Source organism: Panthera pardus, unplaced genomic scaffold, assembly GCF_024362965.1.
Source record: "Panthera pardus isolate Hobbes unplaced genomic scaffold, ASM2436296v1 HiC_scaffold_11, whole genome shotgun sequence".
In the NCBI taxonomy this organism is placed as follows: Eukaryota; Metazoa; Chordata; class Mammalia; order Carnivora; family Felidae; genus Panthera; species Panthera pardus.
The window spans coordinates 97,260,071-97,286,519 of record NW_026526666.1 but is presented as its reverse complement, the minus strand read 5'-3'; the positions used below and the strand labels follow the sequence as shown (position 1 = coordinate 97,286,519).

Genomic DNA, 26,449 nt, shown 5'->3' with positions numbered 1-26,449 from the left:
TCAGTTACACGTGTTTCCCTCAGTGTGCAGTTCCTTTTTTTTATTTTTAATTTTTTTAATGTTTATTTATTTTTGACACAGAGAGAGAGACAGAACATGAGTTGGGGAGGGGCAGAGAGAGAGAGAAAGAGAATGAGACACACACACACAGAATCTGAAGCAGGTTCCAGGCTCTGAGCTGTCAGCACAGAGCCCGACGCAGAGCTTGGATTCACGGACCATGAGATCATAACCTGAGCCAAAGTCGGGATGCTCAACTGACTGAGCCACCCAGGCGCCCCAACTTCTTTTTTTTCTAAGTTTATTTATTTTTGGCGGGGGGGAAGGCAGAGAGAGAGGGAGAGAGAAAGAATCCCAAGCAGGCTCTGCACCATCAGCATGGAGCTGGATGTGGGCCTCAAACTCAAAAACCGTGAGATCATGACCTGAGCAGAAGTCAGACGCTTAACCCACTGAGCCACCCAGGCGCCCCTCAAGTGTGCAGCTTCTGATGTCACTCCTCAGGGGGCACAGCCTCAGGCCGTGTACCATCAGCCTGGGATGACACTGTTTGCATTAGAGCTCTTTTTGACCTTCGCAGATCTCTCTGTTAAGCTACCTGCCTCTGTTAATTGCAGGCTAGTGACTACTGCTCTCAACAGCACCCTGGGGCACAAATTGCTTCACAGGGTTCTGCAGGCTCAGCTTCCGTACTGGGGGTGGCTCTTCCAGTCCTCTAATCCCGTAGTGCATGTGGTTGCGTAGCTCTAAGCTTCTGTGGTGTAGACAGCTGCTCTAACCCCGGCTCCTGCGGTAGCTTTCCCTTTGCAGCCCCCCGGGGTAGTTTCATTTCAGAGTGCTCCCAGCAAGACACCACCCTGCGGAAGAATGACTTTAAAACGGCAAGTTTGGAGCTGAGAGGCAATCAATTGATGCCTGGCAAAAACTCAGATGTCCAGCAGCAGCAGAAAGAATAAAAAGTTGTGGTGTATTCATACAGTGGCATGCTATCCAGGAAGGAGCATGGGCGAACCCATATACATGACGTGGAAGAGACATCCAGCCCGACGCTGAGTGAAAGAAGCCAGACGTAAAGGAGTCCCCTCTGCGTGATTCTATTTATATAAAAGTCAGAAATCAGCCACATGAGTGTGGGCTGTTAAAGGAAGGAGAGTGGTTGCCTTTGGTGGGTTTAGTCATGGGCAGGGGGCGGTGGTGATGGGGAGAAGGGACCCCTAGTTGCTAGAGATGTACCGTATCCTGGTTTGGGTGCCGGTGTTTGGGTGCGTTCACTGTGAAAATTCTTCGAGCGGTATATTGCACGATTTATGCAGTCTTCCACAGGCATTTGTGTGCATACGTTTATTTATAATAGGTAAGTAAGATTTGCTTGAAAAGGATATTTGCATGCTCCTGTTCTTTGCCGCGCTATTGCCAATTCCTCAGCAGTCTATCTCCTTTCAGAGGAGGGCACCAAGATGCAGAGAATAGAGAGAACTTATCCAAGGCCACTGAGCCAGTAAGCTGAAAAGGCGGGATTCAAACCCAGGCAGGCTGGCATCTGAGTAAGTCCTCTTGACTCTCGGCCATGCTGCCTCTCCCCGCAGCCTGGACTTGAATGCGGCCAGGGCTGCAACCTGGCATGAGATGTGCTTTGGCCAGCCCAACCATGCCATGGTGAGGAAAGCTGGCCGATTCTGCCTGGGAAGGTGAGGCCACAGAGGCCTGCGCAACTATGTGAGGCCTTTCCCTTAGGGGTCTTGGGCAAGACTGGTTTTCTTGGAGCTTTCATTGCTCAGAGAAATAGTCCCTCCAGCTCCCATTGGCCCTGTAAGATGCCACGTTAGCCCACTGAATCACGGCTAAGTCCAAAACCAGTGGGAGCAGAGAGAGAGCTGGTATAGCGGGTCCACATTCTCCTAACACAAGTGTCCAAGCTCCTTTCTCTGGAGAGGCAGCTGCTAGCAACCTTGGGAGCATGCTCGTCTTGTGCCTGGTGCTCCTGTGCACCTTTTTTGTGGGAGTCTTCGTCTGGACTGTCCTCCAGCATTTCCTCACCGTAGATGTCCCCTCTACCTTGCAACATCCCGCCAAGTTCAGATTTCTGCATTGCCTGTTCCTGTATGCTTTAACTTTGGTGAGTTTGCTCTTGGGCTCTGTAGTGGGTTGGGTCTCCTTTCCTCTCTCCCCATAACTTGCCCCTCCTTTCCTCTTCAGACTCTCCCCAAGACATATTTTGTTACACTCTCTTTTGTGTCTGCAGCTCTGTTTCCCTTCGTTCCCTTCCTCTCTCCCTTCCAGCTCTCCCTTCCCTTCCTCTCTCTGCCCCTCCCTCCTTTTCTTCCTTCAAACACTTACTGAGCACCCGTCACCTGGCTGCTTTCTGAGGATTCTAAAAGGATTGCAGACCCAGCCCCTTCTTCTACAGGGTTTTCAGCCTGACAGGGAACCGAACCGCCTTAAACCACAGCCTCTTTTGCCCTCTGCGCACTTAGCTGCCTGTAGGCTGTCTCCTCTGAATACAGTGTAGGCACATGGAAGGCAGGGACTGCTTTAACTACCTTTGTGACATTGGCCACAGGCACAGACCTGCCACCTGGTAGGTGCTTTCCATTTGCTGATCAAGACATAGGTGAATCTATCCAGTATGTCAGAGGGGTCATGCTGGCCAGGCTCTGAGCAGGGACTAGGGTTGGGGATAGGACGGCACATATTTAGAGCTGCAACAGGTTTGGAAACAAAGGCTTGGCATCTCGTAGGAGGCAGACCACTGGTTTTAACCCAGTGTTCCAACCCCTGGGTGTTATCAGCCCAACAGTTCACACTGCTTACTTGTGGGGATGGAGGGCAACTGTAGAAGGAGGAAGACAGAAGGCCTCACTTAGCTGATAGCAGAGTGAAAGGTAAGGAGCCCAGATGGTAGGCAGCCTGCCAGCATGTGCATCCCAGCTCTGGCTGTGCAATCTTGGGCAATGCACTTGACCTCTCTGTGTCTATTTTCCCATCTGCGAAAGGAAACAATGGTGTCCATCTCATCAGGATGGCAAAAGAATTAAATGACACGTGTTAAGGGCTTCCTATGTTTGGTAAAGAAATAAAATATGTCTATGTGCTTCTGGAATGTTCCACCATGGATGTGGATGACTCTTAGAGACATGAACACCTCTAGTTTATAATTTCAGAAATGTTACTGACTCAAGGAGACAGGTTGCAGGCAAAACTCTCATCTCTGTTATTTTTCCTGGCCAAGCACTTCACTGGAAGTCGGCCTGTCTCAAACCAGTGGCTGCCATTGCACGGAATTATGGGCCAGTTTGAGACCCAGAAAAAACCAAGGCCTTTCCGACCTTGTTTTCTCCTAAAGAGTAGCCCACAAGCTGCAAGCACCTGCTGATGACCGTGGCTCTGGGGCACTCACAGGAGGCTCGCAGACGGACCTTAGAAGCAACACAGCCCATTATTTTGCCAGCAAGGTGGGCTTATTCAGGAAGAGTAGAGGAATTGCAATTGGGGACCTGCAAGTTATGGCAAACCACCTGCGAGTCCAGAGATCAAAGGAGAGAAGCTTCTTTACGGAGAAGTGGAGGGAGGTGGGAGGGGCTGCTTTGAATGAAAGTCCATTGGAGGAAAGTGTGAGGTCAGGGAGGGGCAGTTTCTCATTGGCTGAGTTGTGGTATCTTCTTATTGGCTGAGCTTGTTGCTGGGCAAGAAGTTCCTTCCTTCCTCCTGTTGGAGGAGGCAAGCAGGCTTCTTCCGCCCACAAGGTGATGCAAGCCTTCTCGCTGGTCTCCAATCACGATGAGCGGCACCACGCGAGGGCTCCCCCTCTTCTTCCCAGGGGGTTTCCTTGTCCAGCTTCACGGCCCTGAAGCGGGAGCTTCGCTTGTGATGTCTCATCCTGATCCCTCCAGCGCTGGCTGGGTGCCCCCAGGACGCACTGCCCATCACGGGGTGTCCGTGATGAAGATAATGATGTTCGGTGGAGGGAGACACACGGGTGACCACATCCACGTACTAAAGCCTTGAGGGGTTCTGAAGAAATCTGGGCAGGGTACTTAGGGCCTCCAAGGAGGCAGCAGCCATTGCTGTGAACAGGAGGATACAGCGCAGGGATGGCATCAGTCAATGAGAACACGGACTTGAGCTTGGATATCAAAGTCCGTTTGGTGTTTCTCCACCTGCTAGGCAGGTAGAAAGGCTTCCAGGAAACAAGGTGAGCCGAGGGTGAGCACATGGAGCATGGGGGAACTGCAGTGGAGGAGGTGAGAGCTGGAGCCCATCTGAGCCGACAGGAGGCATCTTGACGTCAGGGTGCTCGGAGCTGAGCTGGCCAGTGAAGGTCCGAGCTGGCTGAGTACAGAGGCCTGGCGTCCTCAGATGTGGGCCAAGCAGGCCATCTCCCACCAGTTCCTCACCTCACTCTCCTCCAGCTCAAGCAGGGAAATGAAGGTTTTGTTTGGAGTTCTCTTTGGAGAAATCAAAGCCTTGGATGTCTCCACGGAAGGAAGGCACTGGGGCATCCCAGGGGACCTGGGACAAGACCCAGTGGGTGTGAGCAGGAGAAGGACTGGGGATCACGCTTGCCAGGACCCAGCAGTGAGACACTCATCGTGACCGGTCACGTCTAATCCCCAAGCCTCCTCCTTGGGCTGTGGACACCATTCTGTTTTGTAAAGGAGGGAGATCGGAGCTCAGAGACGGTTAGTTTGGCGATAAGCTAAAACCTGAGTTCAGATCTTCCTGACTCCAGAATCCAAGCTCTTTCTGGTTTAGTGGTTGAGAACACATGTTCTGCATGTTACTCCTTGGCAGGCAGGGCACTTGACCTTGGTTTGCCTCAGCTCCCCCATCTACAAAATAGAGCTGATAACTCTGCTTGACTTAGAAGCATCACTGAAAAGTTTCATCCAGTTTATAACCACTCGGACCACTACTGGCATGCTATAGGTGACTCATAAATGATGCACTTCCCTTGGGACACGGACACACTTAATGTGCGGTCCTTGGAAGAGATGATTCCAGTGGTTGAAAGGCAGTGAGTACATGCAACATGATAACTTGTAACTATATTTCATGATTTATTCAGACATTTGTTTGTTTATAGCTAGAGTGACTATATTAGTTTAAAAACAATGGAAATTTATACACATTTGGCAAGTAAATGGCCATGTGCCATTGCACCCTTCTTCTGAGTCAACAGCAGGCATCCCTAATCCCATCACTTTCTTTTGTTGAACACAAACATGGCTTAAGAATCTGTCATGGCGCAGGCTCCGGGCGGGCAATGTTGGGTGTTGACCCAAGTGATGACCCTTTTTGCCATCTGAGGCTGGAGAGCCAAAGAGGAAGGTTGTCTGCCAGTTGCCTTGAACAGTTGACTTTGTTCAATTCAGTGCCCAACCAGTCAGCCTAAACATGGTCAAGATCTTTGGCCAATTCATACCGTTATTCAATCAAGATCGTTTGGGAGGAAGTTGTGAAACCCAAACCCTCTATGGGGACACAATCCAGAGCCTGTCCTTCCTGATGAGCCTTACCCAGATGAGACACATAAGAAACTGCAAAAACATCCTAGCAATTACAGGTGACAGGAGTCCTCTACGATCCAGATGGGTCCTGACCTCTCCTAATGTCTCCCTTTCTTTCTCTTACGCCTGACAGGGGAATATATTTGAGAGGCTGGGAATCTGCTCCAGGCCCAGATTTACCCAGTTATTGCATGGTTTTGTGAGAACAAAAAAGGATGCTAGACTTGTAGTGACTGACCTGTATTTTGGGACCATACCTGTGAGGCTGTTCCAATCCAAGGCAGAGTCCTCCAGCCCCTGGTGAGGCATCATCTTCTTCCACGGAGGAGGCGGGTTCATGGGGAACTTGGGTAAGGTGCTTCCCTGCAGCTTTGTAAAGGAAGAGCTTCATCTGTGTGTACAACTTGGCTCACCCTTCACTGAGAACCTTTTTAAGAGTAACTCAAAGGAATCAGCGGTTGGAGGCTTTTTTTTTTTAAAAAAAATTATTTATTTATTTAGAGAGAGAGAGTGCAGGGGAGGGGCAGAGAGAGAGAGAGGGAGACAGAGTCCCAAGCAGGCTCCGCACTGTTAGCGCAGAGCCTGACACGGGTCTTGAACACATGAACTGTGAGGTCGTGACCTGAGCCGAAATCAAGAGTCAGGAGGCTTAACTGACTGAGCCACCCAGGTGCCCCAGCGGTTGGAGATTTTTTATAGGAATCCCAGGCTGAGTGCTTTGGGCTCAAGTAAGCAGATGACACTCAATCTATGCGAGAAACGTTCTTTTCTGTACTATAATGGTCTTGGTCAAGGTGAGGCTAGTGCGGTGTTTCAGTGGGGCTTTCACGATGCTGGGGTGTTGACTGCTCTCTTCCCTCGCCACCCACAGCTTTGGCCTGTCTTATCCATTTTCCACCCACAGTACATCCCAAACCCATGCATCTCTCCCTGGCTCTGCTACACTACCATGATCCAAGACCCCATGTTCTCTCTTGCCTCGGCCCCCTTGACCCTCACACCCCACAACCACCCCCCCCACACACACACTTCTGTCGCCCCTCAATCCATTCCTTCCCTGGCAGCCAGAAAGAGCTTGTAAAACTATAAGTCAGAGCTTGTCGGTCCTGGGCTAAACCCTTCTTGTGGCTCTCCGGTGCCTTTAGATGGAACCGAGCCCTCGAGCCCTGACAGCTTTGGAGGTCCTGCCCACCTTTCCAACCAGGTGCACGGCGTCTCCCTCCTCCCAAAGCAGTTCATTGCGCTCTAGCCACACTGCCTGCCTCTCAGACACTCCAGGCTCCTCCCCTCTCTCTCTGAATCTTTGGCACCTGCTGTTCTGGCAGCTTCAGACGATGTCTCTCCCCTCCTGACTTTGCATGACTGGTGGACCCTTATTTGTTCATTCAGGCTGACCTCAAATATCCTCTCCAGAGCGGCCTCCCTGAACATCTTACCTAAGGCACAGTCCCTTAGAGTTCCATGCCCGTCTCCATCCCTGACATCATCCCTTTAAATTTCCCTCAGGACACTTGTCATGGTCTGAATTTATCTTGTTCCTTCGTGTATTTCCTCATTTTCTGTCCGTCTTCCCCAACTAAAAATGGAATCTCCCAGAGTGCCAGGAAGACTTGTGTTTTGTTCGCTGCCTTATCTCCAGCGCCTTCCTTGCCTGTGGATTTTAATTTTTGAATGACTGTATGAGTTCATGAACACAAAGATGGATGAATGGATGGGTGAATAACTGGGTGAAAGGATGTGTTCATGGACGAACAAATGGGTGGACGGATGGCTGCCCAAAGTTGCCCAGAACTTCCCTGAGATTAGGGTGTGCTGCCACCTGGTGGTGGAAATAGCAATAGCCGCATTTGCTGCCGGGATGCTCTCCTTTTTTTCACAAGTTAACAATGGATATCTCCCATCTACCGGCCCCGGAGGTCATGCTTCCCTTTCAGAGATCTCCCGGGAGCACCCCATTAGTTGGCCAGGACTGTTAGCCCTCCTCTGTGGGGCATGATGTTATTTTAAAAGTGAAGCGAGGCTTCATTTGGGAAATATTCACCCGGTATTTACCTTGTGTCATATCCTGTTCCAGGTACAGGGGACCGAGTGGAGAACACGAAAAACTCTGATGGAGCCTACTCAAACGAAGAGGCTGGGCAATGAAAGAGAAAGCCAATAAATAGGGTAATTCCACAGAGTTATGGCACAAGATGATGGGATAGAAAATGATTCATGTGCATCTTTAGTTTTTCCAGAGGAAGCTTCTGGAAAAGGTAGAATTTGAACTCAGGTCCAAGCACCTGATGAGGAGGAATAAGCCCCATAGAGGCTGGGGAACAGCATTCTAAGCCTGTAGGGATAGGGGCAGGCAAATGGGGCCCCTGCCTGGGGCTCGATATTTAAAGGGGCACCAAGAAACTCAGTCTTCAAGATAATTTTATGCACTATTTTCACCTTTTTAACGTTAATTTATTTTTTGAGAGAGAGAGCGAGTGGGGGAAGGACAGAGAGAGAGGGGGACACAAAATCCAAAGCAGGCTCCAGGCTCCAAGTTGGGAGATCATGACCTGAGCCAAAGTCAGATGCCCAACCGACTGAGACACCCAGGTGCCCCCTTTTTATGCACTATTTTGAAAAATTCAATATTAATGCAAAAAATATATGGTGAACAAAATAACAACGTTTATCTAAAGGCGGGATCCAACAGGGCCAGGCGAATTGTACAAATGCAAAGTAGGCTCTTGTCTATGTAAGATTTTCATACGTCCTTCATCACAGATACTCGTGGCATTTGCTTTGATTCCTTAAAAGATTGCACCAAAGTATTATTTATCTCAGCTGCAGAGTGTCTTGGTGGCCCCTTAGTTTTGTGCCCAAGGCAAGTGCCTGCCTCACTCTGTCCCAGCCCAGTTAAGTCTAAGCAGAAGAAACAGCAAGTGCAGAGCTCCAAAACAGGGGCTCGAGGGAGAGAAAGAATGTCAGGGCAGCAGAGCAGGGAGGCAGGGGGATGATGTGGGAAAGGCCAGCAGCGGTCTCCACCCTGGCTGTGCTTTGAACCCCCTGGGGGGGCTTTGAGTCATACCCACACCAAGGTCCTGCCCACGCCACTGTCAGTCTCAGGGGTGGGGCCCAGGCATCAGTATTTTAAAAAAAGCTCCCAGATGGCGCTAATCTGCAAGCTAAGGCCTCCTTGGGAGCTGCCTGTCCCGCTCAGTTTTGTCCCCTCCTCCGTCACGTCCCTCAAAGGGTGATGAGGAAGCTGGGGCACTTCTCCCGGTCTGCTCAGTCATTCACCACCGCCCCCGAGGCTGGAATTTGGGAACTCCTGCTGCCCGTGCTCCCCACCCCAGAGACACTGGTTCAATTATTTGGGGCTCAGTCTGGGCACCAGGACTTGGAAAACCTCCCTGGTACTTCTATCTACAGCACAGCCAAGGTTAGAAACCACGGAATTAGAGGCTTATTTGGCACAGATACTGTGTCTGGTGCTGTACCAGGATGGCCAACGGACTGTTGATAATGGACTTGTCTGAGAACCTCAGAGGTACCCCTCGGCTAATAGAAATGGCCCATGGAGCTCCTGGGTGGCTCAGTTGGTTAAACGTCCGACTTCAGCTTAGGTCGTGATCTCATAGTTCGTGGGTTTGAGCCCCACATCCGGCTCTGTGCTGACAGCTCAGAGCCTGGAGCCTGGTTCGGATTCTGTGTGTGTGTCTCTCTTTCTGCCCCTCCCCTGCTCATGCTCTATCTGTCTCTGTCTCTCAAAAATGAATAAATTGTTAAAAAAATTAAAAATAATAAAAGTGGCCCATCCAACCATCCCATATTTCTTAATAACATACATTTGTGTGCATGCGTACGTAATTACCATTAATATTTTACAGCAGGCATGCCTACCCTCCCTGGCCTTGGTTTTGTCCGTTTCAAATCGCCAAGCCTTCCTGGTCCTCAGTTCCCCCCCACTGTGGAAGAAAATGTTGCAGCTGGTGAGCCCTGAGGTGCATTGGAGTCCCGACATTCAGGAGACCACGGCAGATGTCAGGTGTCTTACATGGCCTGGCTTTTTGGTTTTGCCCAGGCAGAGCCAGCTGGAGTCACTGCAGAGGAAGTAGGGAAAGGAACAGAAAAACAATGTCACACCCAAAGCAGACACTGCTGGCAGGTTCTCCTCGGGGACTAGGGTGAACAGTGCTGGGCCCTGCATGGGGGTGTTGACATCCCTGCAGGCCACTCAGGGCGGCTGCTGTGACCGATTCTGTCTTGCAGACTTGTACCACCACCTGTGCAATTTTCTGGCCCTGGAGACTGATTCTGTGCTGCTGTCGATTGGGTGAGCTGCTGGAGAAAGTCAGTGGGTGTCACTTGGGTGGAAGAAGGTAGGGAGGAGCACGTGGATGATTTGTAGAAGAGAGAGAGGGGCCCTAGCCCCCAAGAGGCACTCTCGCACGTACATGCACGGACACAGGCACAGCGCCGTTCAAGAGAGCAAAAACCCAGAAAGAGGTCAAATGCCCACAGCAGGGGTGTGCACGAACAAACTGGGGCATGAGACAGCGAGTGCTGGTGAGGAGGTGGAGAAAGGGGAACCCTCACGCACTGTTGGTGGGAATGCAAAGTGGTGCAGCCACTGTAGAAAACAGTATGGAGGTTCCTCAAAAAGTTAAAAATAGAACTACCCAATGATCTAATAATTGCACCACTGGATACTTACAATTAAAAAGGATAGATGCACCCCTGTGATTACTGCAACATTTTTTTCAATGGTCAAATTATGGAAGTAGCCCAAGTGTCCACCGGCAGATGAATGGATAAAGATGTGGTGTATACACAACGGAGTGTTTTCCAGCCACAAAAAAGAATGAAATCTTGCCATTTGCAATGATGTGGTTGGAGCTAGAGGGTATTATGCTAAGCAAAACACTAAGTGACACTACATTAAATGTACACACAAGTGATTCAGCACTCACATATAACACCTCATGCTCATCAGAACAAGTGCCCTCCTTAGTACCCATAACCCATTTAGCCCATCCCCCACCCACCTCCCTCCATCAACCCTCAGTTTGTTCTCTGAGCCTCTTACGGTTTGCTTCTCTGCCTCTCTCTTTTTTATTTTGCCTTCCCTTATGATCATCTAATTTGTTTCTTAAATTCCACGTATGAGTGAAATCATATGATATTTGTCTTTCTCTGACTGACTTATTTCGTTTAGCACAATACATTCCAGCTCCATCTATGTCGCTGCAAATGGCAAGTTTTTGTTCTCTTTGATCACTGGGTAATACTCCATTGTACATCCACATCACATCTTTATCCATTCATCAGTTGATGGACATTTGGACTCTCCCCATAGTTTAGCTACTGTTGCTAAGCAACAAATGCTTTTTAGTATAAGCATCTGCCATGTTTTTTTCTACTTTTTAAAAAATTTACATCCAACTTAGCTAGCACATAGTGCAATATGATTTCAAGAGTAGAACCCAGCGATTCACCCCCCACGTATAACACCCAGTACTTAGTGTCTTCCTTAATTCCCCTTGCCCATTTAGCCACCCCACTCCCCAAACCCCTTCAGCAACCCTCAGTTTGTTCTCTATATGTAAGAGTCTCTTATGTTTTGTCCCCCTCCCTGTTTTATATTATTTTTGTTTCCCTTCCCTTATGTTCATCTGTTTTGTCTCTTAAAGTCCTCATGTGAGTGAAGTCATAGGATTTTTGTCTTTCTCTGACTAATTTCGCTTAGCATAATATCCTCTAGTTCCATCCATGTTGTTGCAAATGGCAAGATTTCATTCTGTTTCATTGGCAAGTATATGTATATATATATACAAGTATATACAAGTATATATATATATATATATATATATACACACACTACTCCACCATATATATATATATATATATATATATATACACTACTCCACCATATATATATATATATATATATATATATATACACTACTCCACCATATATATATATATATATATATATATATATATACACACCATATCTTCTTTATCCATTCATCTGTCAATGGACACTTGGTCTCTTTCCATATTTTGGCTATTGTTGATAGTGCTGCTATATACATTGGGGTGCATGTGTCCCTTCGAAACAGCACACCTGTATCCCTTGGATAAATGCCTAGTAGTGCAATTGCTGGGTCGTAGGGTAGTTCTATTTTTAGTTTTTTGAGGAACCTCCATACTGTTTTCTGTCCGGAGTGACTGCACCAGATTGCATTCCCACCAGCAGTGCAGGAGGGTTCCCCTTTCTCCGTATCCTCGCCAACAGTTGTTGTTGCCTGAGTCGTTAATTTTAGCCATTCTGACTGGTGTTAGTTGGTATCTCATTGTGGTTTTGATTTTTATTTCCCTGATGATGAGTGGTGTTGAGCATTTTCTCATGTGTCTGTTAGCCATCTGGATGTCTTTGGAAAAGTGTCTATTCATATCTTTTGCCCATTTTTTTTCACTGGATTATTTGGTTTTTTTGGGTTTTGATAAGTTCTTTGTAGATTTTGGATACTAACCCTTTATCTGATATGTCATTTGCAAATATCTTCTCCCATTCTGTTGGTTGCCTTTTAGTTTTGCTGATTGTTTCCTTCTATGTGCAGAAGGTTTTATCTTGATGAGGTCACAATAGTTACTTTTTACTTTTGTTTCCCTTGCCCCCAGAGACATGTTGAGTAAGAAGTTACTGCAGCTGAGGTCAAAGAGGTTTTTGCCTGCTTTCTCCTCGAGGATTTTGATGGCTTCCTGTCTTACATTGAGGTCTTTCATCCATTTTGGATTTATTTTTGTGTCTGGTGTAAGAAAGTGGTCCAGGCTCATTCTTCTGCATGTAGCTGTCCAGTCTTACCAACACCATTTGCTGAAGAGGCTGTCTTTATTCCATTGGATATTCTTTCCTGCTTTGTCAAAGATTAGTTGCCCATACGTTTGTGGGTCCATTTCTGGGTTCTCTATTCTGTTCCACTGATCTATGTGTCTGTTTTTGTGCCAGTACCGTACTGTCTTGATGATTACAGCTTTGTAATATGTCTTGAAGTCCAGGATTGTAATACCTCCAGGTTTGGTTTTCTTTTTCAGGATTGCTTTGGCTATTCATGGTCTGTTTTTGGTTCCATACAAATTTTAGGATTGTTTGTTCTAGCTCTGTGAAGAATGCTGGTGTTATTTTGATAGGGATTGCATTGAATATGTAGATTGCTTTGGGTAGTATCGACATTTTAACAATATTTGTTCTTCCTATCAAGGAGCATGGAATCTTTTTCCATTGTTTTGTGTCTTCAATTTTATTTCATAAGCTTTCTATAATTTTCAGTGTATAGATCTTTTGGTTAGATTTATTCCTAAGTATTTTATGGTTTTTGGTACAATTGTAAATAGGATTTATTCCTTGATTTTTCTTTCTGCTGCATCATTATTGGTGTATAGAAATGCAACCAATTTCTATGCTTTCTATAATTTTATATCCTGTGACTTTGCTGAATTCATGGATCAATTCTAGCAGTTTTTTCATGGAATCTTTCAAGTTTTCCACATCATGTCATCTGCGAAGAGTGAAAGTTGGACTTACTCCTTGCTGATTTGGATGCCTTTTATTCCTTTGTGTTGTCTAATTGCTGAGGCCAGGACTTCCAATGCTATGTTGAATAACAGTGGTGAGAGTGGACATCCCTGTCGTGTTCCTGACCTTAGGGGGGAAGTTCTCAGTTTTTACCCATTGAGGATAATATTAGCAGAGTGTATCTTGTATATGGTTTTTAATCTTGAGGTATGATTCTTCTATCCCTACTTTCTTGAGGGTTTTTATCAAGAAAGGATGCTGTATTTTGTCAAATGCTTTCTCTGCATCTATTGAGAGGATCATGTAGTTCTTGTCCTTTCTTTTATTAAAATGACACATCACATTGATTTGTGGATATTGAACTAGCCCTGCATCCTAGGTATAAATTCCACTTGATTGTGATGAATAATTCTTTTAATGTATTGTTTGATCTGGTTGGCTAGTATCTTGTTGAGGATTTTTGCATCCATGTTCAGCAGGGAAATTGGTCTTTAGTTCTCCTTTTTTGTGGGGTCTTTGTCTGGTTTTTGAATTAGGGTAATGCTGGCCTCACAGAATGAGTTTGGAAGTTTTCCTTCCATTTCTATTTTTTGGGACAGCTTCAAAAGAATAGGTGTTAACTCTTCTTTAATGTTTGCTGGAATTCCCCTGGAAAGCCATCCGTCCCCGGACTATTGTTTTTGGGGGGAGATTTTTGATTACTAATTCAATTTCTTTACTGGTTATGGGCCTGTTAAAATTTTCTATTAATGGGTCTCTTAAAATTTTCTATTCTTGTTTCAGTTTTGGTAGTTTATATTTTTCTAGGAATTTGTCCATTTCTTCTAGATTGCCCAATTTATTGGCATATAATTGTTTATAATATTCTCTTAGTATTGTTTGTATTTCTGCAGTGTGGGTTGTTATCTCTCCTCTTTCATTCTTGGTTTTATTTATTTCAGTCCTTTCCTCTTTCTTTTTGATCAAACTGGCTAGGGGTTTATCAGTTTTGTTAATTCTTTCAAAGAACCAGCTTCTGGTTTCATTGATCTGTTCTATTGTTTTTTTGATTCTGATAGCATTGATTTACATTCTAATCTTTATCATTTCCCATATTCTGATGGTTTTGGGTTTTTTTTTCTGTTCTTTTTCCAGCTCTTTAAGGTGTAAGCTTAAGTTGTGTATCTGAGACCTTTTCTCTTCTTTAGGAAAGCCTGGATTGTTATATACTTTCCTCTTATGACTGTCTTTGCTATATCCCAGAGGTTTTGGGTTGTGGTATTATCATTTTCATTGGCTTCCATGTACTTTTTAATTTCCTCTTTAACTTCTTGGTTAACCCATTCATTCTTTAGTAGGATGTTCTTCAGTCTCCAAGTATTCGTTGTCTTTCCATATTTTTTCTTGTGGTTGCTTTTGAGTTTCATAGCATTGTGATCTGAAAATATGCATGGTATGATCTCGATCTTTTTGTATTTGTTGAGGGCTGATTTGTGTCCTGGTACGTGATCTATACTGAAGAATGTTCCATGTGCACTTAAGAAGAATGTGTATTCCACTGCTTTAGGGTGAAATGTTCTGAATGCATCTGTTAAGTCCATCTGGTACAGTGTGTCATTCAAAGCCATTGTTTTCTTGTTGATTTTCTACTTAGATGATCTGTCCATTGCTGTAAGTGGGGGTGTTGAAGTCCCCTACTATTATGGTATGATTATCAATGAGTTTCTTTATATATGTGATTAACTGATTTATATATTTGGGTTCTCTCATGTTGGGGGCACAAATGTTTACAATCGTTAGCTCTTCTTGGTGGACAGACCCCTTAATTATGATATAATGCCCCCTTTCATCTCTTGTTATGGTCTTTATTTTAAAATCTAGATTGTCTGATATAAGTATGGCTACTCCAGCTTTCTTTTGGCAACCATTAGCACAATAGATGGTTCTCCATCCCCTTACTTTCAATCTGAAGGTGTCTTTAGGTCTAAAATGTGTCTTTTGTAAACAGCATATATATGGATCTTGTTTTCTTATCCATTCTGTTATCTTATGTCTTTTCATGGGATAATTTAGTCCATTGACATTTAGAGTGAGTACTGAAAGATATGAAATTATTGCCATTGTGTTGCCTGTAGAGTTGGAGTTTCTGGGGGTATTCTCTGGTCCTTTCTAGTCTTTGTTGGTTTTGGTCTTTTTTGTTTCCTTTTGTCTTTTCTCCTCTCAGTGAGTCCCCTTAACTTTTTCTTTCAGGGCTGGTTTAGTGATCATGAACTCCTCTAGTTTTTCTTTGTCTGGGAAACTTTTTATCTCTCCCTCTGTTTTGAATGACAGCCTTGCTGGATAAAGAATTCTTGGCTGCATATTTTTCTGATTCAGCATGCAGAATATATCCTGCCACTGCTTTCTGTCCTGCCAAGTTTCTGTGGATAGGTCTGCTGAGAACCTGATCTGTCTTCTCTTAAAGGTTAAGGACTTTTTTTCCTTGCTGTGTTCATAATTCTTTCCTTGTCTGTGTATTTTGTGAATTTGACTATTATATGCTTTGTTGATGGTTGGTTTTTGTTGAATCTAATAGAAGTTCTCTGTGATTCCTGGATTTTGATGTTGTGTCTATCCCCAGGTTAGGAAAGTTTTCTGCTATGATTTGCTCACATAACCCTTCTACTCATTTCTCTCTCTCTTCATCTTCTGGGACCCCTATGATTCTGATGTTCCTTTTTAATGAATCACTGATTTCTCTAATTCTTATATCGTATTCTTTTGCCTTAGTTTCCCTCTTTTTTTTTCTGCTTCATTATTCTCCATAAATTTGTCCTCTGTATCACTGATTCATTGCTCTGCTTCATCCACCCTTGCCACCATGGCATCCATTCGAGTTATAGCATTTTAATTTAGTCCTAACTAGATATTACTTATTTTATCTCTGCAGAAAGGGATGGTATGCTTTTTTCTTTTTTCTTTTTTTTAATGTTCATTTATTTTTGAGACAGAGACAGTGCACGAGTGGGGGAGGGGCAGAGAGAGAGGTGCGCGCGCGCGCACACACACACACACACACACACACACACACAGAATCCAAAGCAGGCTCCAGGCTCCAAGCTGTTAGCACAGAGCTCGATGCGGGGCTTGAACTCACAGACCATGAGATCATGACCTGAACTGAAGTCAGACGCTTAACCAACTGAGCCACCCAGGCACCCCTATCCTTTTTTCAATTACAGCTAGTATTCTTACTATTGTGATTCTAAATTCTAGTTCAGACATCTTGCTTACATCTGTGTAGATTAAGTCCCTGGCTGTCATTTCTTTCTGTTCTTTCTTTTTGGTTGAATTACTTTGTTTCATCATTTTGGAGGAAGAAAAAGAATTAATTTAATAAAATAAAAATAAAATTAAAAAATTAAAAACAACACACAAAAATCAAATGAAGGAAGCTAGGTGTGTTTTGGTCTGGTTGTTGAAAGAAGCTTGATAGAATAGAGAAAAAAGGGAAAGGAAAAAATGTAGAAAAGAGGGAAAAATTAAGAAAATGTTTAAAAATTTAAAAAATGTATACAATAAAATAGAATAAAATGAAATTAAGAAAGTAAAATAGACTAAAAAATTTACAAAAAATAATAAAAAATATAGTAGAAAAAAATTAAAGAGAAATCTTTTTTTTATAAAAACTGAAAATAAAAAATAATTTTTTTCTCTTTCTGTATCCAAGAATAAGAAAAGAAAAAAAAAATGAATAGCTGGACCAGCAAACAGAATGAAATCTGAGTGAAATTACATCCAGTTTTCCCTAGAAGTCAAACTATGAGCACTTTATAGTCTGTAAACTAAGCAGGCAGAGAGACTTTTGGTCATCCTCTAGGGCTTGGTTGGTGGAGATGGACAAGGCTTGGTGTAATGGCTCCATTCTCCACTAGGTGGCACTGCTTAGCTTACTGGGGTGGATTGTTGTGGCGTGTGGGCATGCATGTATGCCCGGGAGATGTGAAAATGGCATCACCCTGCTTCCCAGTCTCTAGCATCAGAACTCTGTGCTCTCCCCAACTGGCAATCAAACACCTCTTCTTTGTCTTGGACTTCCATCCACTTCCTGCTTCTACACTGTCCACAATCAAGCCATCAGCCTGCCAGGCAGCACCTCCTTCCCAAATTTTTTCTCAGATGGGACTGTGTTTCCAAACCCCTCACTTCTGAGGGCCCTGCGGCTTGAACCCACTCTGACCCTCGTAGGGAGGGTCTTACTGAGCAATGGCCAGGTGCTGGCCCATGCTGCTGCAGAGGCCCAGAGACTGTGGCCAGGTGCTAGCCTCCCTAGAAAAAGTTCACATGATTGTGTGGCAGCAGTGGTTCAGAGGCTATGGTAAATCACAACACACACCTGGCGCCAGTCTTCACCACACCCTAATGTCCTTGCTCCAACACCAGCAACATGGCTGTAATCTGGGGTCCACTGGGACCTTTGCCTGTGGGGAGACTGCATGGCCTCTACCAAATGTCCTCTCTGCAAGGGAACTGCCTCTTCCCATGTGGCCTGATGACCCCTTGGACTTTGCTCTCTGCTCCTGAAGATTCGCCCTTCCCACCAGAGCAGCACCAGGTATCGAGCTGCGAAGTTTCTGGCTCTGTGCTCCCCTATTTATAGAGTCGTAATGGTATTGAAACCCTCTCCTTTCTCCTTTCTCCCTTTCTTATGAAGATGTTTCCTTGCAGGTGTTTCCACTCTTTCTCTTTGTCTCCAGCTGCTTTTGGAGGGAGTGCTTTTCCTGTAATCTCCCCCCAAATCTCTGTTCTCTCTCTGCAAATAAAAACAGTTCCCTACCCTCTGCAGCTTCTCTCTCCCCCACCTCACCTCTCTGCACCATGTGTCTGCCAAGTTCTGTGGCTCAAGTTATGCAGATTGTTGTGTTTGTCCTCAGATCAATTTTCTAGGTGTGCAAAATGGTTTGGTGCTGATCTGGCTACATTTCAGGGACGAGTGAAGCAGAGAGCTTCCATGCTGCCTGCCATCTTGGCCTCTCTCCCCTACCGTGTTTTAAATGACCTTTGGGAGAGGAACAGGGAAAAATAAATCCATGTCATCTTCTTTCTGAAACCAGAAATTTGAGTAATTACTAATGTATCATATTCTAAACCCTTTTCAACATGAGTAAAAATTCTCCTAAACAAACAAAAACTAAGCTAAACTAAACTAAACCATGGCACAGTGAATATTATGTTACACAGCCATTAAGGTATTATGGATGATTACATAGCCATTTAAATAAATGAACTGGAAGGGCACACCAGAATGTGAATGAGTCTTGGCAGTATAAAATTAAGTGAAAAACATTCAAATAATTACGTAAGCCTCGTACTCTTTTTATCAAGTTAAAAACAAAATCAGAAGAGTATTTGTAAGGAATATGCATAGACATTATAAAAGTACATGAAAAGGAAAGAAAGGGAATGGTGGATACAGGATTGAAGGTCAAGGTCACTGTTCCCTCAGATGGCGAAGGCAGCGAGGTGGGATGGTGGTGGGGGTATGATAGGGTTGGCCAAAGGTTATGGTCAAGGTCCTGGCTGTTGTTTGGGTCTGATGGTTCTTCAGGTGCTTATTTTGTTAAAACAACTACCTACCTACTTAACTTTGGGGTCCAATGCTGGGAGTGTCTCGAGACAGAAGAAGACAGTGGGCAATAGTTTCAAGAAGTTAGAGAAACTAAAAGCTGTCCTTTTAGATTCAACCTCTACCACAAGGCCCCTCAAACCCTGGCTGCCCCCAGGCATCTGTGCAGCTTAAAGCAACTTACTTAGCATCTCTGGTCTTCTCAAATTTGAGGAAGACAGTGTCTGACTGATAGAGGCTCTGTCACACTCTACATCTGAGAAGCCCTTTGTGATAATGAAAATGCCCCTTGAACACACGGAAATGTTAATAAACACCTGCATGAATATTTGTAGGAGATTGCTTAGGATATTGTTGTTTGATATAGTTATAGTTGAAAAGACTTAAGACATGGGTTTTGATAGAGAGGCTGGTGGAGGTTGGAAGACAGGTAAGGTTCTTCAATCTGCCAGGGTGACTGCAGGTCGGAAAAGATGTCCAGTGTCTGAAATGCTCCCTGGTTTCTCATCAAGACATAATGAGACTCCCTACCTAAGCTCCTGGAGAATCTTTTGACTTTCACCCCTACCCTGAGTGGGCAAGGGTGGGCATTTCTGCCTCTTTCTAGCAGGTCGGGATTCTGCTAATGGAAAGCATGTAATATTTGTTATTTCTTTTATACTGCCATATTTGTATATTTAACATTTAGTAGGATGTGTATCCTTCTAGAAATAGAAAAATGGAGGCTGAAGTTTGTGTTTGCTGCTTCTAGGTGCTGAGCACATCTCAATACAAGGACCCTACTAAATAGTATATGTTTTGCTAAGTTTAAATGGAAAGCTATGTTGATAACATTGATTTATTTATCAACATATTTGCTCATTGAGGCAATGTTGCAGGGTTGCAGTCAATCAAACCCTATCCTTAAAGATGATGCCTTAGAGCAACTTTTAATGGAAACAAAAATCAAGATCTAATAGGAAGTGGTGGCTTCCAGACTGGGTTGCTTAGGACACTGGGATTCCCTTCGTTTTTTTAGGGGTGGCCAGGGAGGTCAAAGAGGAAGAAGAATGAGTGAGGTGTTCAGATCCCTGCCCCTGGGCAAAGCTAGAATGACTGACCACTACTCACTTATTTTATACAGTGGGGGTCCTTGTATCATTTTAATAAGAAAAAATTAGAGGGTCTGGGTGGCTCAGCGGTTGAGCGTCCAACTTCAGCTCAGGTCATGATCTCACAATTAGTGGGTTCAAGCAAGCTTTGTGTCGGACTCTGTGCTGACATCTCAGAGCCTGGAGCCTGCTTCGGATTCTGTGTCTCCTTCTTTCTCTGCCTCTCCCCTGCTTGTGCTCTGTCTCGCTCTGTCTTTCAAAAATAAATCAATGTAAAAAAATTTTTTTGAAGAAAAGCAATGTTGCTGTTCTAACGAAGTTTGAAAGCCACTAGTCTAAAGTGTCAGTTTTCTTTATGCGTGCCTTCCAAATTTAATCTTACAAGTAGAATGCACTTTCTTTTACAATGCTTTTAAATGATAGTTTGTAAGAAGAGAAAACACATTTAGCAACAACTTCAAACAAAAATTTGGGATAATAGCCATGTTTTTCATAAAATTTCTAATCAAAGCAGTTTAGCCAAAGGGTTTCTATTTTTTAAATTGATTTCTTTCTATTATCTCAATCTTGATTTGTGCATTAGTTAGCTTGTGTTTTACTATTTCTGTAAGTTCAGCACCACCCCCAGCTTTATTGAAATATAATTGACATATAACATTGCATAAGTTTAAGGTGTATAACGTGTCAGTTTGAAACACTTATATATTGCAAAATGATTACCATGATAGCATTAGGAAACATCTCCATTCTATCATGTAATTATTGTTTCTTTTTTGTGGTGAGAACATTTAAGATCTACTCCCTTAGCGCATATATATATTTATAGCACATATATATATTTATATATTTATATTTATATTTAGGGTTAGAGAGAGAGGGAAGGAGAGAATCCCAAGCAGACTGCACTGTTAGTGCCTAGCCCTGTGAGGGGCTTGAACTCGTGAACCATGAGATCATGACCTGAGGCAAAATCAAGTGCTGGCCACTCAACGGACTGAGCCACTCAGATGCCGCTAGAAGTTCATTTTAAAGTCCTTTCTCTTTGCCCTTGAATTCCTATGAGGAGACACACTTTGAGGGCTTAGAGCAGCCTTCAGGATGCTTTTCACAGCCAGAGCAGAATCTGTTTCCTGCCTGTTTACCTTTCCTCCACCTTCACCCTCAGGGCATCTCCCAAACCTCTCCCTCTTTCCCCAACCCCCAGAAAGAAGACAGCTCTTTTTTTTTTTTTTTTTTTTTTAAGAATTTAAGATAGTGACATTTATTTATTTATTTAATTTATTTTTTATTTTTTAAAATTTACATCTAAATTAGTATATAGTGAAGCAGTGATTTCAGTAGGTTCCTTAATGCCCCTTCCCCATTTAGCCCATCCCCCTCCCACAACCCCTCCAGTAACCCTCAGTTTGTTCTCCATATTTATGAGTCTCTTTTGTTTTGTCCCCCTCCCTGTTTTTATATTATTTTTGTTTCCCTTCCCATATGTTCATCTGTTTTGTCTCTTAAAGTCCTCATATGAGTGAAGTCATAGGATGTTTGTCTTTCTCTGACTGACTAATTTCACTTAGCATAATACCCTCCAGTTCCATTCATGTAGTTCAAATGCCAAGATTTCATTCTTTTCGATTGCTGAGTAATACTCCATTATATATACATAGCACGTTTTCTTTATCCAGTCATCCATCGATGGACATTTGGGCCCTTTCCATCAACTTTGGCTGTTGTTGATAGTGCTGCTATAAACATGGGGGTGCACGTGTCCCTTCGAAACAGCACACCTGTATCCCTTGGATAAATGCCTAGTAGTGCCATTGCTGTGTCATAGGGTAGTTCTATTTTTAGTTTTTTGAGGAACCTCCATACTGTTTTCCAGAGTGGCTGCACCAGCTTGCATTTCCACCAACAATGCAAAAGAGATCCTCTCTCTCCACATCCTCGCCAACATCTGTTGTTGCCTGAGTTGTTCATGTTAGCCATTCTGGCAGGTGTAAGGTGGTGTATCTCATTGTGGTTTTGCTTTGTATTTCCCTGATGATGAGTGATGTTGAGCGTTTTTTCATGTGTCGGTTGGCCATCTGGATGTCTTCTTTGGAGAAGTGTCTATTCACGTCTTTTGCCCATTTCTTCACTGGATTATTTGTTTTTTGGGTGTTGAGTTTGATAAGTTCTTTGTAGATTTTGGACACTAACCCTTTATCTGATATGTTATTTGCAAATATCTTCTCCCATTCTGTCGTTTGCCTTTTAGTTTTGATGATTGTTTCCTTCCCTGTGCAGAAGCTTTTTATTTGATGAGGTCCCCATAGTTCATTTTGCTTTTGTTTCTCTTGCCTCTGGAGATGTGTTGAGTAAGAAATTGCTGTGGGCAAGATCAAAGAGGTTTTTGCCTGCTTTCTCCTTGAGGATTTTGATGGCTTCCTGTCTTACATTGAGGTCTTTCATCCATTTTGAGTTTATTTTTGTGTCTGGTGTAAGAAAGCGGTCCAGGTTCATTCTTCTGCATGTCGCTGTCCAGTTTTCCCAGCACCACTTGCTGAAGAGACTGTCTTTATTCCATTGGATATTCTTTCCTGCTTTGTCAAAGATTAGTTGCCCATACGTTTGTGGGTCCATTTCTGGGTTCTCTATTCTATTCCATTGATCTGAGTGTCTGTTCTTGTGCCAAAGGCAGCTCTTTAAGTCACTGGGAAAGAACAAATCTTGGTCATTAGATTAAAAAAAAAATTTTTTTTAAATGTTTATTTATTTTTGAGAGAGACAAAGCATGAGCAGGGGAGGGACAGAGAGAGAGGAAGACACAGAATCTGAAGCAGGGTCCAGGGTCAGAGCTGTCAGCACAGAGCCTGACGTGGGGCTTGAACTTGTGAAATGGGAGATCATGACGTGAGCTGAAGTCAGATGCTTAACTGACTGAGCCCTCCAGGAGCCCCTTGGTCATTAGATTTTGATTAAAAAAACCAAAAACTCATCCTGAAAGAAACTTCTGCTTTATTTGAGCTTTACTTTGCTTAGCCTGTTCTCTTTGGGCAGCCAGTGGGACAGCCAGGAGGTTCCTTTGTATCTCCCAGCATCACCAGTTGTTTTGCCCCCACTTCAGATGGCTCAGATAGCTTTCAAGTTGCATAATCTTGTGTGGAATGTCTACACCTATGGACAACAGGCAGAGCCTAGTGTTGGAGTCCGGAACCCCTGCCTGTAGGACTAAGGGGAGGTCCTTCATGTCCTCATATGCAAAAGAAAAAAAGAAAAGATAAGAATCCCCACCTCACCGGGCCATTCTGGGGATTTAGTCAGAGACAGTCTTGCAAGGGGGACTTGAGGACATGGTTAAAATGGTTCCCAGTGACACCTGTCCACACTGCGACACTTTTGTTCCCTGCTTGCTCTTCAGGTACCGCAAGCTTCCTGATCACCATTACCCCAGCATTTTCTGAGATTGCCTGAATGCCTCCATTCACTTCCTGAAGGCCCTGGAAACCTACAGCGTGGACCCCTCCCGGGTTGTGATCTGTGGAGACAGCACTGGGGGAGCGTATGTGGTCTGTGTCACCCAGGCCCTGGTGGGCAGATCAGATGTTCCCCAGATCCGGGCCCAGGTCCTGATTTATCCACTTGTTCAGATCATCAGTTTGCAGCTGCCATCTTACTGGCAGAGCAGAAATGTCCCATCCTGCCCCAGAAGTTCATGATGACATGTATGTTTAAATATATGGTTATCGACTTTCACTGGTGGGAAGCCATCTTGGATGGTGCCTTCATGCCCCCAGACTTCTGGAGGAAGTACAAGCAGTGGCTCAGCTCTGACAACATACCCAGGAGATTCAGGAAGATGCGCCACCAACCTGTGTTTCCCAGCCCTTTTAATGGGGCTGCCTATCTGGAAAACAAACATCTTTTGGATGTAGACAATGCCCCTCTGATAAGAGATGATGAGACCATTGCTCAGCTTCCCAAGGCCTTCCTGGTGAGCTGTGAGCATGACATCCTCCGTGATGACACCTTGCTCTATATGAAGCGCTTGGAGGACCAGAGGGTCCCCGTGATGTGGTATCATGTAGAGGATGGCTTTCATGGGTCCCTACTGCTTTTTGACAAGGAAATTTTCTTGTTCCTGTGCTCCCTGAAAATTGTGAATGCTATAGCCAATTATATAAAGAGCATATAGCAACCCTGGGGTGCTGATTAAGGAGATGCTGAGTCAATGCTCTGCTCACTTGAAAAGGGTAAGTCAGCTTAGAATGGTTTTGCTTAGTATTTCAGAAAATCCAAATTGTGAGCAACACTTGCTAACATTCTCACTCAGGTGAAATAAATATCAAAGGGAGAGACAAATGCCTTTAAAAACTTCTCAAAGCCCTAACACACAAGGTCTGTGAAGAATAAATGCTAACAACTGGTTATTCTGTCCGTGTGTCTCTAATCATGGTGCATCTATGCTCATGATGCCAACGCAGGGCTTGGGGCCATGGTGCCTGTTGGACGAGGGGGCACCTAATTGTTCTTGGGATCATAGGTCACCAGCCAAATTCCAACACACCAGTTATAGATCAGTCTCCAGCAGGAGAAATGCTGTTGCAATGAAACTCTTGCCTCGCTTTAGCCATCCTTGGACAGGACTAAAGGCAGGTTTCAGGGGAGGTGGTGGGAAAAGGAGATGGAGAAGAGGGAAGGGAGAAGCAGTGAGGGAAAGAGTGGGCTCTGGGGGGCTGTGAATGTGGTCTGGGCTCAAGTCTTTAATCCGAATTCCAAAATCAGATTCCTGGCTACCAAGAGGCAGGTTCTCAGAGCTAAGTCTGTCCTGGGAACCTCCAGATGCTATCTGGAATATGAAAACTGCATTCTCCAAGACAGACAACTTACTATACATTCTTTCTTTGGTGAGCTTATGTATTGTTCCCACTTTTACAAAGAACCTTGCCTTAGGGGCGCCTGGACGTCTCCATCAGTAGAGTACAATCCTTGATCTTGAGGTTGTGAGTTCAAGCCCCACATTGGGTGTAGAAATTACTTGAAAATAAAGAAATAAAATCTTACAAAAAAGAACCATGGCCTTGCTTAGTTCATACCACTTTCTCTGCTCATGGGGTAAGGAAAGAGAATCTTGGTACTGCATGCTGGTATAGTCCACATTAGTTTTCCCACTGGGCTCATGTTTGCTAGATACATCCGTAATAACACTGGGCGTCACTGCTGTCTAGACCCACCCAAGCACTGGAGTTGGAGGCTCCCTTCTGTTCAACCATAGCCTCCCTTGGTACCAAGGACCCCGCCAATGGTCAGTGGAGGAGGGAGTCTTACAGGTGTCTTGGATCCTTGCAAAGAAGGCAAATATCTTTTTCCAAAAGGTATTTCATTTTACCAAACAGGCAGTTTGGACTGGGATTCTCAGGACACAGGCAGACACAGAGTGGGAGCAGGGGAGTGGCAGAGAGAGAGAGACATACACACAGAATCTGAAGCAGGCTCCAGGCTCTGAGCTGACAGCACAGAGCCTGACGGGGGGCTTAAACTCATGAACTGTGAGATCATGACCTGAGCTGAAGTTGAACACTTAACCAACTGAGCCACCCAGACGCCCTCAAATTTAATGTTTAAAAAAAATTTAAAAATTAATGGGAAAAGATGAGTCAGGCATTCTTTCTTATACAGTTGATCCTTGAACAACATTGGTTTGAACTGCTCCAGTCTGCTTATATGTGGACTTTTTACAGCCCAGTACTGTAAATGTATTTTCCCTCTCTTTTGATTCTCTTAATCACATTCTCTTTTCTCTAGTTTGCTTTACTAATTTTTAAAATTTATTACTATTATTTTTAAAGTAGGCTTCACACTCAATAGGGAGCTTGAACTCATGACCCTGAGATCAAAAGTCAGAAGCTCTGGGACTTCAGAGCCAAGGTGAGTAGAAGCTAAGATACAGTATGTTTTGGTTGTTGTGCCGTAAGTCATACAAGTCTTTGAATCTGCACAAGGTATCATATGTTTCCTGACAGTGTCCATGACACTGGGGCAGGCTAGCCGGGTCGTCTGCAAGTAGAATAAAATCTCATACCTATTTCACAGTTCTTGATATGCCCTTTACATATTTCCCCTTTGCCACCAGCTTTGTCAGTAGAGGATGCTGGAGGAATACTGAAAATAGATGGAGACTCTTCCTGGTTCTGGTGCACTCCCTTGGCCAGACTTCTGCTGCCAAAGAATGGTTTCTCTAGGGACACCTGGGTGGCTCGGTTAAACATCTGACTCCAGCTCAGGTCATGATCTCACGGTTCATGGGTTTAAGCCCCACATCGGGCTCTGTGCTAACAGCTCAGAGCCTGGAGCTCACTTTAGATTCTGTGTCTCCCTCTCTTTCTGCCCCTTCCCTGCTCATGCTCTCTCTCTCTCTCTCTCTCTCTCTCTCAAAAATAAATAAACATTAAATTTTTTTTAAATGACTTTTCTGGCACTGGGCTCCTGCAGTATTCAGTTTTTCCAGCATATGGGTCCTGTGGTGGATGGTTTCTCTGGTGCCTGGCTCCTACAGTACATGACGGCCATCACACTCAAGTGGTCAGCAGCTTTCCTGGGCACTTGTACAGCAGAATGCCACCAATAAGGCATTTACCCACGCGTGGCTTCCTTGACACCCTTTCCAGTTAGCCATGGCCATGTCCTCTAAAATAAAATCTGGATCTTGCCCTAGGGATATTGGTTGTTCACTATATCT

At 44.4% G+C, this 26,449-nt stretch overlaps 2 protein-coding genes across 4 annotated transcripts in view; both read left to right on the top strand.

Annotated features, from left to right (window-relative positions):
• AADACL3 (arylacetamide deacetylase like 3) overlaps nt 1–26,449 on the top strand; it is a 78,652-nt gene that overhangs the window by 7,868 nt on the left and 44,335 nt on the right. The window lies entirely within an intron of this gene.
• Nucleotides 1,289–24,332, top strand: LOC109274143 (arylacetamide deacetylase-like 4). Its single transcript, XM_053898944.1, is given in 5 exon segments — nt 1,289–2,116; nt 5,641–5,857; nt 9,756–9,819; nt 23,132–23,406; nt 23,409–24,332. Coding segments are annotated over 5 exon segments (1,212 nt in total). The 5' UTR covers nt 1,289–1,957; the 3' UTR covers nt 23,906–24,332.